The 16,739-nt window shown below is 45.5% G+C and overlaps 1 protein-coding gene across 8 annotated transcripts in view; it reads left to right on the top strand.

Moving 5' to 3' along the window:
• LOC110520419 (mannosyl-oligosaccharide 1,2-alpha-mannosidase IB) overlaps nucleotides 1–16,739 on the top strand; it is a 113,234-nt gene that overhangs the window by 44,216 nt on the left and 52,279 nt on the right. For 7 of the 8 annotated variants that reach the window (XR_016494814.1, XM_021597729.3, XM_021597732.3 and 4 more), the window contains exon 6: nucleotides 15,186–15,304. Coding sequence is in view for 7 of the 8 variants with exons in the window: in XM_021597729.3 (XP_021453404.3) it covers nucleotides 15,186–15,304 (119 nt within the window). In the remaining variant the exon portion in view is untranslated. Of the gene's footprint in view, nucleotides 1–12,324; nucleotides 12,513–15,185; nucleotides 15,305–16,739 lie in introns of those variants that run through there. The other variant, XM_090230192.1, reaches the window with a different exon arrangement.

Here is a 16,739-nt window from a genome sequence, read left to right as displayed (position 1 = left end):
TGATTGGACATGATTTGGAAAGGCGCACACTTGTCTATATAAAGTCCCACAGTTGACAGTGCATGTCAATTTAAAAACCAAGCTATGACTTCGAATGAATTATCCGGAGAGCTTTGATAGGATTGTGTCGAGTCACAGATCTGGGGAAGGGTACCAACAAATGTCTTCAGAATTTAATGTCCCCAAGAACACTGTGGCCTCCATTCTTAAATGGACGAAGTTCGGAACCACTTCTTAATAGAGCTGTCCGCCCAGCCAAACTGCGCAATCGGGGGAGAAGGGACTTGGTCAGGGAGGTGACCAAGAACCCGATGGTCACTCTGACAGAGCTCCAGAGTTCCTCTGTGGAGATGGATGAACCTTCCAGAACGACAACCATCTCTGCAATACTCCACCAAATTAGGCCTTCATGGTAGTGGTCAGAAGGAAGCCACTCCTCAGTAAAAGGCGCATGACAGCCCGCTTGGATTTTGCCAAAAGGCACCTAAGATTCTCTGGTCTGATGAAACCAAGATTGAACTCTTTGGCCTGCATCCCAAGTGTCACGTCTGGAGGAAACCTGGCACCATCCCTACGGTGAAGCATGGTGGTGGTGGCAGCATCATGCTGTGGGGTTGTTTTTCAGCAGCAGGGACTGGGAAACTAGTCAGGATCAAGGTAAAGATGAACGGACAAAAGTACCGATATCCTTGATGAAAACCTGCTCAGGACCTCAGACTGGGGCGAAGGTTCACCTTGAACCAGATCAAACATCTCTGGAGTGACCTAAAAATAGCTGTGCAGCAACTCTCCCCAACCATGCTGACAGAGCTTGAGCTATCTGCCGAGAAGAATGGGACAAACTACAGGTGTGCCAAGATTGTAGCGTCATATCCAAGCAGACTCTAGGTTGTAATTGCTGCCAAAAGTGCTTCCTGAGTGCTCCCAAGTGGAGCAGTGGTCTCAGGCACTGCATCTCAGTGCAAGAGGCATCTCTACAGTCCCTGGTTTCATTCCAGGTTGTATCACATCGGCCGTGATTGGGAGTTCACAATTGGCCCAGCGTTGTCCAGGTAGGACATTGTAAATAAGAATTTGTTCTTTACTGACCTGCCTAGTTAAATAAAGGTTGTATTTAACTTTTTTGTTAAGTACTGAGTAAAGGGTCTGAATACCAAAGTCAATTATATATACACTGCTCAAAAAAATAAAGGGAACACTTAAACAACACAATGTAACTCCAAGTCAATCACACTTCTGTGGAATCAAACTGTCCACTTAGGAAGCAACACTGATTGACAATACATTTTACATGCTGTTGTGCAAATGGAATAGACAACAGGTGGAAATTATAGGCATTTAGCAAGACACCCCCAATAAAGGAGTGGTTCTGCAGGGGGGACCACAGACCACTTCTCACTTCTTCATCAGCTTCCTGGCTGATGTTTTGGTCACTTTTGAATGCTGGCGGTGCTTTCACTCTAGTGGTAGCATGAGACGGAGTCTACAACCCACACAAGTGGCTCAGGTAGTGCAGCTCATTCAGGATGGCACATCAATGTGAGATGTGGCAAGAAGGTTTGCTGTGTCTGTCAGTGTAGTGTCCAGAGCATGGAGGCGCTACCAGGAGACAGGCCAGTACATCAGGAGACGTGGAGGAGGCCGTAGGAGGGAAACAACCCAGCAGCAGGACCGCTACCTGAGCCCTGCAAAATGATCTCCAGCAGGCCACAAATGGGCATGTGTCTGCTCAAACGGTCAGAAACAGACTTCATGAGGGTGGTATGAGGGCCCGACGTCCACAGGTGGGTGTTGTGCTTACAGCCCAACACCGTGCAGGACGTTTGGCATTTGCCAGAGAACACCAAGGTTGGCAAATTCGCCACTGGCACCCTGTGCTCTTCACAGATGAAAGCAGGTTCACACTGAGCACATCTGACAGTCTGGAGACGCCGTGGAGAACGTTCTGCTGCATGCAACATCCTCCAGCATGACCGGTTTGGCGGTGGGTCAGTCATGGTGTGGGGTGGCATTTCTTTGGGGGGCCGCACAGCTCTCCATGTGCTCGCCAGAGGTAGCCTGACTGCCATTTGGTACCGAGATGAGACCCCTTGTGAGACCAAATGCTGGTGCGGTTGGCCCTGGGTTCCTCCTAATGAAAGACAATGCTAGAGGCTGGCGTGTGTCAGCATGTGGCTGGCGTGTGTCAGCAGTTCCTGCAAGAGGAAGGCATTGATGCTATGGACTGGCCCGCCCGTTCCCCAGACCTGAATCCAATTGAGCACATCTGGGACATCATGTCTTGCTCCATCCACCAACGCCACGTTGCAACACAGACTGTCCAGGAGTTGGCGGATGCTTTAGTCCAGGTCTGGGAGGAGATCCCTCAGGAGACCATCCGCCACCTCATCAGGAGCATGCCCAGGTGTTGTAGGGAGGTCATACAGGCACGTGGAGGCCACACACACTACTGAGCCTCATTTTGACTTGTTTTAAGGACATTACATCAAAGTTGGATCAGCCTGTAGTGTGACTCCAAATCCAGACCTTTTGATTTCCATTGATCATTTTTGTGTGATTTTGTTGTCAGCACATTCAAATATGTAAAGAAAAAAGTATTTAATACGAATATTTCATTCATTCAGATCTAGGATGTGTTATTTTAGTGTTCCCTTTTTTTTTTTGAGCTGTGTGTGTGTGTGTATATATGTGTGTATATATATATATATATTTATTTATTTATATTTATTTATAACCCCGTTTTCTCCCCTTTTTCGTGGTATCCAATTGTTTTATCGCTACAACTCCCGTACGGGCTCGGGAGAGACGAAGGTTGAAAGTCATGCGTCCTCCGATACACAACCCAACCAAGCAGCACTGCTTCTTAACACAGCGCACATCCAACCCGGAAGCCAGATGCACCAATGTGTCGGAGGAAACACTGTGCACCTAGCAACCTTGGTTAGCGCTCACTGCGCCCGGCCCGCCACAGGAGTCGCTGGTGCGCGATGAGACAAGGATATCCTTACCGGCCAACCCCTCCCTAACCCGGACGACGCTAGGCCAATTGTGCGTCGCCCCACGGACCTCCCGGTCGCGGCCTGGGTGCGTTCCCAGAGTCTCTGGTGGCCCAGCTTGCGCTGCAGTACAGCACCCTTAACCACTGCGCCACCCGGGAGGCCAGTAAATTATATATTTTATTTTTTATAAATTACAATTGTAAGTCTGTTTTTGCTTTGTCATTATGAGTTATTGTGTGTTGATTGATTTTAGAATAAGGATGCAACATAACAAAATGTGGAATAAGTTGAGGGGTCTGAATATACATATATACATATACATATATATATATACATACATACACACACACACACACACACACACACAATGACCTCGTACCCATGCACGTCAACTCGATACTGGTACCCGTGTATATAGCCAAGTTATCGTTACTCATTGTGGATTTATTCCACGTGTTTTTTTATTTCAATTGATTTATTTTTTGCTCTCAAGGCGTCTGAATACTTTCTCAATGCACTGTATGCTAACGTGGGATGCAGTCCTGCAGCAGAACTGCTGTCCTCGGACTATGTTCCTATGACACACAACCAGGACGCCTTCAGTAGGACAGTATTGGCAGGTTTCCCGGACACAAGGTTATTCAGAGACTAAATTTGAACGTGGTTTTTAGTCCAATACTATGATTCATCTTTGTCTTGGAAACCGGCCCTAGACAGTCCCGTATATTGTCTTTCTGTTGGCATAGTTCTTACCTTGTGGTGGATGATGTGGTTTAACCTACTTGTGGGTGGTTAACTGACTTCTTTTAGCAGCAGTGTCATCCCTCACTGTCTGGCCCACTCACATAACGGGATCATAGTCTGTCAGTCCCATCGACCTGAGCATGGATTCGGTTGGAAAGCGTTTGACCTGTAATTGTGGTCATCCATCGGTCACAGAGAGCAGAGTGGCGAAAGAAGGTCGTTCTGTTTACTGTGGAAGGGTGGAGAGCAGACTGACAAGGCTCTGATCTTTAAACACACTGACGGACTCTCTGGTGTTTACAGGAAACTGCTCTCTGGGGAGCACAGGGTCGGGTTACATTGATCCGCACTGTAAACTGAACTGAAAGCCACACCACTGGCCAAGCAGTCCCACAGCAGGGCCAGGCTAGGCAGGTAATACACACAATGTAATAACCACCTCAGGTTTATCAACATTAACGGCATTGATGTGGTCGGATAAAGAATTATATTTTTTTAATAAAGTAACGTTTATGGTGACATTTGACTGGGAGTGTTTGGATTGGATTGGGAGTGTTTTCAGTGCACTTAGGATCTCCTAGCTCATCTATGCAGTCCTTATGCAGTGTTTTTGTAAAAGCTTGTCTGCTTGCATTGCCTGGATGTTGATGGTTCTATGACCAAGCCCAGGAGATCCCACTCCTGAGGATATTATGCAACCAGGGCTGGATCTCATTCCAATAAGTTGCTCCCTCCCTTCGCTCTTATTTCACTTCCCTTTACAAATAGGCTGATGCATAGTGACGTCACAAAGAACGGTACTCTTGGTATGCACTGTCTAAAGGCCTGCTGAATTGTGGGATAGGATGAGAAATGAGACATGATATGGACACCTGCCTGTCCTTCCTACAACCCCAGACAGCATAGCAGGGCTCACTTTGTATTACCCTCACACAGTAGAATCCAGGTTGTCTTCCAGAAAGGATCTCTCCCTCCAGCCCCACCCTCTGGCTCCCTACTCTGCTCAGCTCAGAGAGCAGTTGCCATAGCGATTAAAGGGGCAGCTGAGTTCAGGTTTGTTTGGACGCCTGGTCTTCCCCAGAGAGGCAGAGGCGAAGCGAGAGGAATAACTGGGCCCAAAATCTGTCTTCTCCAGCAGGTTGTGTTTTTTTTTTCTTTTTTTCGCTCACCAAGCAAGGAATTTTTGTATGGAGGTTAATGAGCAAGTGTCAAATTTGATTAACAAAAAAATCGGATGGCTTATTTGCTCAAAAAGAAGTTTCGTAATGCTTACGAGTGCACTGATATAAATAGGTCACGTGACATCCCAGCAAGTTTTAAAATAAACACTTTTTATGTTGGAGTTGTGCCCGCTATTACACTCGTTTCTGCCCTCTCATTGCCTAGAATGGTCCCACCGGATCTTGCCTCTTCCCGACTGCCTTCCATTTTTTAAAGGAATGGTTGAAGTATCTGGTCAATGTAATGGATTATCTGTGTCGTCCCTTATCTGTGTTGTTTCTCTGTAATACACTACAAACCTGCTAGCCTAGCTGTTAGCACTTTGCTTTCCACTCAACAGTCCTGTAGGGGGAATGAATTGATTAGGTAATAAGATTAGTTGTTATTACAGATTTATTAGATAGGATCATACATTTGGAGCCATCCCGTGGTCCACAGCTCCTCTTCCTCCTTCAGTTTGCAGGCCGTTAGTTAGTTAGTCAGTTGGTTGTTTTTTACATGTAGGTCATGTCTTCATATGGTCGTTTCCCAGGGCAGAATAGCACATTGGAGCATTCTGGGAAGGGCTGTGAAATGGCGCCATGGCAACGCGCCCGTGGGAGAGTTCTGATTAACGCACGTTGAGCAGAGGAGAGGAGATGTGGAGAAACCTAGCAGTGGATGTCTGGTAATGGGATGAAGAACCAAATAGGATCATTCAGAACCCAGATGTCTGAGACTCACTGAGAGAATACACATACCATCTCTGTCCAGAGGGTAGGGTGAGGAGAGAAAAAGAGGGATAGAGAAGAGGGAGGTGCTGAGTTAAAGGAGTTGAGGGGAGATGGAGAGAAACATGAAGGGGAAGATGAGGAGAGAGCAATGTGCAGGGAATATGCAGCGAAATGAGGCTGGAGGAGAGGGAGGTGTGCATGTCAGTTTGTGTTCACTGGTGACAAGATCAGAGTAGAATTCACAAGTGGTAATGTATGGAACACCTTTTGAAAATACACAGGGAGGGTTCATAAGAAGCAACCTGAGAAAATAATGCACTCCAGTTAGGTCCAAAGCAAGGATGGTTGTGGGAGGGATCACAGAGCAACAGGATGTAATACCACTGGCGTTCTAAATTATTCCTTCAGTGGCTCTAAACATGAGCAGCTATAGAAAGCAGTGTTTTTGTAGGCATTAACTACGCAATGGCTCATTCAAAGCCAATGGGGAAATAAATGTATCTGTATTTAAATTAATGCCAAAAAGGTCGTGGTAAACACAACCTTCATCAGCTAATTTCACTTTTTGTGAATTTTAAAGCATTTTATCTCATTGAACAAAACATGTAAGGTCGCCTAAGCCTGTGTACCTCAGACCTTATTTTCGGCGTTTATCCCAAAACCCCATTCTTTCCCCCATATGAATGGCTGAATGAACCAGAGGTAACTAATTTCTGGTTTTTAGGACTATAAGCTGAGGAGCTCTATTATGACAGAGATGGATTCCTCCAATCACACCTCGGGGGATGTGGGATTGACGAGACTAAGTCCCTCCCCCAGGGTTATATTCTCATCTCTCCTCAATATTTATAAGCTCATTATAATATTCCCATTAGCCCCCCTGTCGGAGCTCTGATAACATCTCCAATTACACACATACTCTTCTGCTGGTTGTCGAACTGTGCTCCCCGGGTGGCTAATATCCTCTTAATGAACAGTCATTTCCTTGTTGGACGACCATGTTGGTGAGAGAGCGAGGGAGCTTGTCGCTGCTCTTGTGGGAAATGATACAGCAGTGGCGACGTTAGTCTTAAAGCTTCCCAGGACGGCTGTGCTGTGGAATCACTGGGATGGATGCTTTAACTGTGGTAGTGGATGAATCCTGAGTGGGGAGGGATGATGTGGTGGTGATGACTTTATAATGACAGCTGGAGGGGCCAGAGACACTGATTTCAGCTTGAGGGAGTGTGGGAGAAAGAAAGATGGAGAGATGAGTAAGGAGAGATGAGGCTCAGCCTGGTGAGTCAGGTTATCTCGTTTTCTCTAAGTGCTGAGAAACTCCCCAGTCAATACCAGACACTCTGAAATGAGCGAACACCTCCAATAAGCCAGCACAACATCTCTAGTCTCCAGTGTTTGTTTGTTTGCATATTTGTGTTTGTGATATTTCTTATCAATCCATATGCATTAGTGCAGCAGTGCACAGTAGTGAGTACTGTGCCAGTAGTAAACACCTCTCTGTTTGGCACGTATGTTCTGTACCGTACAGTGTGTTTCTAGGGGTGTGTGTTACATGGGCTCTATCCTTGGTGTAGTCTAAATCCTCCTGGCCCTCAGAGAGGATGTTTAGGGAGGAATTGTTGCATGTCTCCCTGATTTAATAACCAGTTGCTTTATAGTATTTATTTATTTCTCTCAGTGCTGAAGTTGAGGTTGGCCTGGACCTGCTAGCAGCGTTAGAGACCCGGTGAGATGAGAGACTGTGTCCAAACTGGCCCACTAGTCCCTATATAGCGCACTACTGGTTTGCCCAATGGGCTCTGGTCAAAAGTAGTACACTATATAGGGGCTAGGGAACAATTGCAGAGACTGAAGCTAGCTCCGGGTCCCTCCCAACAGGATGTTGTCACATTTCCCTCTCAGCTGCTCCAACTCTCCCCTTTACCCATATTCCCAGCGTTACACTCTGATTCAACTTTTAACAGGCAGGCTGGTGCTAAATTGGACGGCAGGCAGGAAAGCAAACAGTTTCCCTCTTCTGAGTCTGTTCGGAATGCGTAAAACCCCTCAAACACGAGGAAAAAGGGATAAGGAGAAAGTTAAAACTCTGTTGAACAATCCACTTTAATGACAGCCTAAAAAGGAGCACAAAATGAGCTCCCCCTTTTGTTTGACAAAACATCATATTTATGACAAGAGAAACTGTTCGGAGTAACGCTATTGAATGGGCCCTCAACTCTGCAGCTCTGGGGTCGTTAACATCTTCTATAAATATTTGTACTAATGACTGGAAGGGGGAACGCTTAATAATGGTACAGGACGTCACGTTGAGAAGACCCATCATGCAGAGTGAGACCATTGGGAGGAGGAAGGAAGAACATCTGCTGCTCACCACAGTGTAGGTGTCCCTAAAACGAGGCCTCGCTCACATTCACTGCTCCAGAATTTCATCAAAGTGCTATAGCTCAGTAAATATTCATCAGGCCGTATATAGTGACTGGCAGGTCCCACAGCACACAGCCTCATCACACAGTCCCTCTGGAGATGGGCCATGGAAGGGAGCGGAAGATTGAGAGGGAGAGATGGAGGAGAGAGAAATATGGAAAGATGGAGACATTGAGAAGAGACGAGCTCAAAATTTCACCATAGAAATCAAAAAGCCTAGCTGTTTTAGGCAGGCGCCAACCGAGTTAGGAAGGGGGAGCACCTCTCCTTTGTAATGAAAGGAATGTTGGTAGGTTGGAGATAAATGTTCTCCTGAATTCTGAGTGGTTGCATCTTCTGCAGGTTTAGTTATCACCCAGGCTAGAAGCCTACGCTGAGAGACTGGATGTGAGAATGGATGTTCTCCGGGTGTGAAAAGTCTGTCAGCAGCTGCGCACATGCACACTTCCATTCTCTCACACACACACACGTGCACACACGTCATTTAAATCAAGAATCTCAGCCCACACACTTCATTGAGTTCAGGGTTAACCCCAGTGCGTATAAGTACTAGGTTAATCTGAAAAAAAGGAAAGATAAAAGCGTGTCAGAAATCCTTTTCCCATCTTACTGTGTCTGGAGTTTTGGTGCCTACAGCCCTACATGGATGTATAAGAAGTATTGCCAACTCAAAGTACAGGCCTAGTCTTCCTGCTTCAGTGAATGGATTAGTCTATGACAAAAAAAATCGCTGAAGAGTTCATTGTGCTCGTTGCTAATAAACAGCAACAGACCTAAAATAGCTGTAGAATACAGATAACTGCCAAAATAAAGGAAACACTTGAATGAGGTATACAAAGTATCTTAAAAACAGATGCTTCCACACAGGTGTAGTTCCTGAGCTATTCCTAAGTAATTAACATCCCCTCAGGCTTAGGGCAGGACCAGGTGCCCATTATTTTGGCTACCATGGCTATGCCCCCATCCAGAGGGCATGAGTGGTCACCAAAGGATTTGATGTGCATGAAAACGATTTAAACCATACGTCATGGCTGTCTCAGATCTCAACTCAATTGAACACTTGTGGGAGGTTTTGGTGCGGTGCCTTTTACACCACCAACAAAAAAACACAATTATGGAATTTCTTGTTGAAGAATGGTGTTGCATCCCTCCAATAGAGTTCCAGACACTTGTATAATCTTTGCCCAGGCCCATTGAATCTCTTTTGGCTCGTGGTGGCCAAACACCTTATTAAGACACTTTTTATGTTGGTGTTTCCTTTATTTTTTGCAGTTACCTGTATATTATGTCCAACAGTCCCTGGTACGGCTATTTGATAAAGCACACTAGAGATTTACCCTGGTTTCCCCTTCTCAAACTCCTTGATCTCCATTTTTGACACAGATGGATTGGTGTACTCCGATTGTGTGATTCGTTTACACTGCCTAAAGTACCTGCATACCGCTGGTGTTTGAAGGATCTGGTAGACCTTTGTTTTCTTCAGCTATGCTGCTGTACCGAATGCACAGAAGTCTCCACACACAGTTCTTGTCGGATGACTTTGTGTATTCCAACTTTCAAGAAACGTTGCTGCTCTTGCCCTTCAGCCATATAAGTAATTTGTTGAAAGTTTACACAAGATATGTTAATCTGTGAGGGGCCTGGTACACTTAAAATAACACATTGGATATAACATAGTCTTCTGTAGAGAGATGGAGTGCACAAAAAAACAGCCAGAAGGCAGTTTGTTCCCTTGGTTAGCGGTTCAAAGCCCATATGATCTCTGCAATAGTCATGCACATTAGTCATGTTCTAGTTCTTCCTCTTTTAAAAATATCAAATGAGAGAATGCAAGAAGAACTTTCGGCAAGAAAGAAGTTATCAGATTACTTATCCCATGTAATCTCCAATGTAATGTTCTCAGACCTAAGGCTGGAGTTACACAAAGCAACATTCACACAATTTTTGTTGTAGTTGCAGGTTGCAAGTGAGATCTAAAGCAGCTTTGCTGTTACATGAAGCAACTCAAACACAATTAAAATTGTATGCAACAGCCAATCAAATTGAAGCTGCTTCTATGGTATTGTGTGACAATTCTAAACTCACGCCATGTCATCTCCTGCATTACATCGTGATTTCACAAATTATTGATTTAGACAAAATGCTGGCTGTACAATTTAGCTAGCTAGACAAAATGAAATTGCCAACACTTTGATCAAGCTCGCTAGATACTTTTAGTCATGAAGTGTATGTGGACACTTGCTCGTCGAACATCTTATTCCAAAATCATGGGCATTAATGTGGAGTTGGTCCTCCCCTTTGCTGCTATAACAGCCTCCACTCTTCTGGGAAGGCTTTCCACTAGATGTTGGAATATTGCTGGCGGGACTTGCTTCCATTCAGCCCCAAGCATTAGTGAGGTCGGGCACTGATGTTGGGCTATTGAAAGGCTTGCAGTAGGTGTTCCAATTCATCCCAAAGGTATTCGATGGGGTTGAGGTCAGGGTTCTGTGCAAGCCAGTCAAGTTCTTCCACACCGATCTCGACAAACTAATTCTGTATGGACCTCGCTTTGTACGGGGTCATTGTTATGCTGAAACAAGAAAGGGCCTTCCCCAAACTGTTGCCACAAAGTTGGAAGCACAGAATCATCTAGAATGTCATTGTATGCTATAGCGTTAAGATTTCCCTTCACTGGAACTAAAGGGCCTAGGCTTGTGTGCGGCTACTCGGCCATGAAAACCCAATTTCATGAAGCTCCCAACGAACAGCTCTTGTGCTGACGTTGCTTCCAGAGGCAGTTTGGAACTCTGTAGTGAGTGTTGCAACTGAGGACAGACGATTTTACATGCTACGTGCTTCAGCACTCGGCGGTCCCGTTCTGTGAGCTTGTGTGGCCTACCACTTCGCGGCTTAGCTCTTGCTGATTCTAGACGTTACACTTCACAATAACAGCACTTACAGTTGACCGGTGCAGCCTTAGCAGGGCAGAAATTTGACAAACTGACTTATTGGAAAGGTGGCATTCTCTGACGGTGCCACTTTGACAGTCACTGAGCTCTTCAGTAAGGCCATTCCACTGCCCATGTTTATTTATGGAGATTGTATGTCTGTGTGCTCGGTTTTATACCTGTCAGCAACAGGTGTGGCTGAAACAGCCTAATCCACTAATTTGAACGGGTGTCCATATACTTTTGTGTCTATATATAGTGTAGCTAGCAATGAGCTAACGAGTTTGCTAGCTGGCGCAGCACATGTTGAAACATTTTTTTGTTTAAACTGGTGAGAGATAGGTCTGGGTTCACTTCAAAAATTGTATTCATTGACTTCCAAACCATGTACCAGTCCTGATTCCAGTATTTCTTTATACAGTGCTAGTTTGGGTAATGTTTCTTCTGTCCACCTTGAACACGGTTTCCACAGCACTGACAGCTGTTTTGTTGACATGACAACTTCCCAAATCTTTGAATGGATCATGTGACAAAAGCATTAGTTTTGATTGGCTGTTGCTTGCAACTAGTCACACAAAGTTGAAAAGTTTCAATTGGATGCAATCAAGTTTATTAGTTGCAGGCGGGGTGCAATCAAGAAGGAACTGTGTTCCAAGCAACTAAAGTTGCGTCGTAACTGCAGCTTGAGGCATCCAGCAGGCATCCTCTTGTCATTGTTGATATCTTGGCTCTCTAGTTAACCTTAACAGTAAATAATAGACAATCGGGAAAAAAACTTTGTAAATCCTGAATGTCATCTCAAACACAGTGGCAAGCAAGACTCCGATCAAGCCCTCTGTGTTGTTAACAGACCCAGTGTGTTCTGTTTACAATCTTTGGTGTTGTAGTCCTGTGGAGCTAACAGCAAACCCTTTGGGAAGAGAGATATGACTTACAGCTTTAATCCAGTCATTAGTATATAACCAGTTGTGTTCTTAGTGGGAGGGAGCCTGAATTGTCTCTGGCTTGGCCAGCGTCTTGGTGGTGATGGTGTGGCGCCGACAGAAACCCCCCAGTCAATCTGTGTATGTAGGGTCATGTCCTCAGTGAAAGGCCCAGTCAGAGATGCTCATAGGAGCCGGCTAATTGACAGATGGTTCTTTGTAGCTCAGGTGGTAGAGCTTAGCGCTTGTAACGCCAGGGTAGTGGGTTCGATTCCCAGAACCACCCATATGTCAAATTTATGCACACATGACTGTCGCTTTTGGTAAAAGTGTCTGCTAAATGACATATTATATTGTTATTATACTGTAGATGCTGCAGCAGCAGATGTTCCAGTGCTGAGCCAGTCATTTGGTGGTGGGCGGAAGGAGCAGAGCGTGGTCTGAGTTGGCCATGAGGAGATTGGCTTCCCTTACTCCACACTGATCATTAAGCCAGACCCACATGCTGTTTACTCAGGAGGAACAGAGAGGGTGAGCTGTTGGAGGGATGCAAGAGAGGTGAGAGGAAGGGGTTAGGGAGAATGCAAAATGTGTAGAGGGGAGCGTCAAAGAGCAGAGTGGGAGAGATTGCTAGATAGAGGGGGCTGAGAGGAGGCTTTGGCATGGACTCGGTCTCAGCTTCAGCGCAGTAGCTGTCTGGTTTTCCCTCAAACTCCCTCTGCACTGGGCCCAGGGTCTGGTCTGTCTGAGTGGAGCTCTCCCTCCCCCTCCATTTCCCCCCCTCACACACACATACACACACACACACCCGGCAGTTTATTAGACTGAGAAAATGAGTGAATAATGAAACATCACGTTCCGTGCCATGTGTGGATTTATACTGGAGCGCTAGGAAATCTGTCACCCAATGAAATTGGCAGAGGAGAGGGTAGGGAGGAAGAAAGTAGCTGTTATGATTATTCCCCAAATAAACCTTATCCAGGACAATTTGTATCAGATTAACAATGTCTGGCATCTTTAAATACTTCCAGGTATAAATGCCAATCAGCTTCATTTGATATGATTGGCCCAATTTGAAAGGTTGTAAGTGGATGTTGATAAGACTCATGAAGTGACAAGTACAGAGGGATGATGGGAGGCATGGAGGACAGATGGAGGGAGGGATTAGATGGATTAAGATGTTGAGATGAAAAAGATGTAAACCATACATCATTGCCGTCTCAGATCTCAACCCAATTGAACTCTTTTGGGAGATTCTTGAGTGATGCCTGTGACAGCGTTTTCCACCACCGTCAACAAAAACACCAAATGATGGACCACCCGAGTGGCACAGTGTCTAAGGCACTGTGCCTCCTTGTGGCAGGCCGGGCGCCTGCAAGCTGACCTCTGTTGTCAGGCAAATGGTGTTTCCTCCGACACATTGGTGCAGCTGGCTTCTGGGTTAATAAGCGGGCGGGTGTTAAGAATGGCGGTTTGGCGGGTCATGTTTCTGGGGACGCATGACTCAACCTTCGCCTCCCGAGACCGTTGGGGAGTTGCAGCGATGAGACAAGATCGAAATTGGGAGGGAAAGGGCATTGAGTCTGTTCTGCTTCCAGGAGGGCCAATCTGTCCAGATCCCAGGCAGGCCAGAGTCTCAGCCTCAGCCAGCCAGCCCGGTGGGTGTATTTTTAGAGTGATTTAGGACTGCTGTCAGTAGTGATAACACTGCAGCTCCAGCAGAACTACAGCCTGGCTGGTTCTCTCCTCATTAGGGTTCACCAGCAAAGCAACATACACAGTTAACAGAATGTATTAAATGTGCAGTGAAATACTTGTTGCAGTGAAATGCATGCAGAGATGTAGGTATAGTACTAGAAATGTATCAAAAAGAGCAACAGTATTACAGCTGTACCATCAAACTGAGCTGCAGTATTAAGATGTAGTATTAAACTAAGGCCGCTTCAGCGGTATTAAACAGAACTACAGTGATAGAGCTTTGCTGTTAGTTAAAGTGAATTATAATGACCCACACTCACCACCCTGGGCAGACTGCATCACTCCCTTGGCCTGTGGTCACATTGAGGGAGGGGAGGAGTGTGAGTGGTTTGGCTGTCAGTCGTGTTTTAATGAAGATCCCTGCTAGCCGTAATGGCGTCTCTCTCGCTCTCTCCATTGAAGGTGAGCTAGTGATTACCCTAGACTCCAGAGAGGAGAGGGCTGCTCTGCTCTCCCTCTCACTCATTCAGCCTTCTCAGTGACAGGGGTAGGTGGGTCGTAGTGGTAATTGTAAAGTCATGGTGCTTCCTAGAGATTTATAAACCATAGGCAACCCAATTTGAAGAAGGCGATACTCTGATCATTGGCTGATCGCTCCTTAATGTCCATGCTAAAATGGGATCTCCATCTAAAGTCACACCCGCTGTAGTGGCACAGCACCTCCTACTTTTAGGGGGACAACACCTACTTTTAGGGGGACAACACCTCCTACTCTAAGGGGGACATTATACAACAAACCAGGAGTGTTCCCTGACCAAGTGACCTGACAAGGAAAAATTATTGGCGCAGGAGTTCTCCCCAAAGAATGTAAGAGGGGCGCTGCGCCACTTTTTAAAACATTTCTATGTTATCATTTAAGGCCAGGCACCACACCCTAATACAGTGCTTCCCAAACTGTGGGGCGCGCCCCTGTACTCTTGAAAGTTGTTGTAGTAGAATGCACAAGGGGCAATTTTGGAATTGGGTAGTGCATCATGAGTTTCTCTTGTCATGTCAGTCATTGCATACCTTAGAACTATTTAGAACGTCATAATGTTTTATAGCTAGGTTCTTTTGCCCATAGAATTTGTTGTAATGTTGGAGTCACTCAAATATCACATGAATACACATTAGATATGGTAAAATGTATACAATGGCAAGAAAATTAGCTTTAAAACTGCAACATTTTCTCTCTGCCAACAGTTTGTCATGAACAGTGCTTGTGCCCATATAAGTAGACATGGGGAGCACGGGATGTTCCCCAATGCTGGAAGGGGTTCGGGTCAATTCCATTTAAATTCTAGTCAATTCAGAAAATTATCGAAATTCTACATTTTCCTTATTGATAAGAATTGGAATTTCACTGTTCTACCTGAATTGACTGGAATTTTAATGGAATTGACCCCTAACCCTGATATATATGGTAATAAGGACCTTTGGTTGCATTATTTATTGTTACATGAGACCCTAACCCTGTGTATGTCCTCTGTCCAGGTAATTCCCAGATGGGGGCCACCATAGTAGACGCCTTAGACAGCCTGTACATGATGGGACTTCACGACGAGTTCAAGGACGGACAAGAGTGGATAGAGCAGAACCTGGACTTCAGCGTGGTGAGTAGAGCACAAAACCTTTGTTTCTGTACTTCAGTAGTGAAAACTCTGTACTTTGCCACCTTCTGTTTTGTAGTCTTCAGTGCCATATAAGCATGTGGTAGAACCTTCAGAGAACCTAGAACCAACAACAACAACTTGCTTGATGCCACTTATACCTTAATCAGATCTACTATCAACCACACAGACGGGGCGCTAGAGAGTCCGCCACGCTACGGACAGACGGCTCTGGTTTTTAGTCCCTGTCCAGTAGTGAAGCCTTTTGAGACATGAGGAAAGGAGCGTTGCTGTGATGGAGGGAGAACTGGACACACCGGTCGGAGTCATGGAAATGATGTGGGCAGGGAAAGTGTTTCAGACCACATAAAGTGCAAATGGACTGCAATCAGTACACCCCTGACTGAGACACCTGTCTGTTTCTCTGCCATCTCCCCCTCTGTCTTGATTCTCTGTTTTAACCCTCTCGCTCTCTCTCAGGCTAGGGTTATTAAAGTCCTGCAGATGTAATGACAGCACAGGTGGTCTGTGAATGTTTGACAGGCTGACACTGTGGAATGTAATTAACCTCTGGACTGCTTCGGTCAGCTCTGGGGTAGAGGGAGAGAAGGAAAAGGAAGATGGAGAGAGATGGGAGATGGATGAGAGAGATCGAGGGGAGGGTGAGAGAAAAAGAGAGGGAGGATGTTACTGATCTATATGTTTACATCAGGGATGGGCAACTGGCGGCTCGTGGGCCCCCCTTTTGAAGGCCCTCGGATTAACCCCAGTTGGGGTCTCAATTTACTGTTGCAAGTTAGAATAGTATATTACACAAGGTGTTATTTATAAATGTGTCCGCACGCATGACTGCCTCATGCCACTTTGGATTAAAGCATCTGCTAAATGGCATATACAGTGCATTTGGAAAGTATTCAAAGTAAGTATTTTACAGCCTTACTCTAAAATTGTTTAAATTGTTTTTCCCCTCATTTTCCCCTCATTAATCTACACACAATACCTAATGACAAATGACAATGACAAAGCAAAAACAGTTTTTTAGACATTTTTGCAAGTTTATAATACATTTTAAAAAACTGATCACATTTACATAAGTATTCAGACCCTTACTCAGTACTTTGTTGAAGAACCTTTGGCAGTAATTACTGCCTCGAGTTTTGGGTTTGCGACTACAACCGTGGCACACCTGTATTTGTGGAGTTTCTCCCAGTCTTCTCTGCAGATCCTCTCAAGCTCTGTTAGGTTGGATGGGGAGCGTCACTGCACAGCTATTTTCAGGTCTCTCCAGAGATGTTAGATCGATCGGGTTCAAGTCTGGGCTCTGGTAGGACCACTTAAGGACATTCAGAGACTTGTTCCGAAGCCACTCCTGCATTGTTGGCTGTGTACTTAGGGTCGTTGTCCTGTTGGGAGGTGATCCTTCGCGCCAGTCTGATGT

The sequence above is a fragment of the Oncorhynchus mykiss genome, chromosome 3, assembly GCF_057628025.1.
Source record: "Oncorhynchus mykiss isolate SJ-2025 chromosome 3, ASM5762802v1, whole genome shotgun sequence".
Lineage (NCBI taxonomy): Eukaryota > Metazoa > Chordata > Actinopteri > Salmoniformes > Salmonidae > Oncorhynchus > Oncorhynchus mykiss.
This window is presented reverse-complemented; position numbering and strand designations above follow the sequence as displayed.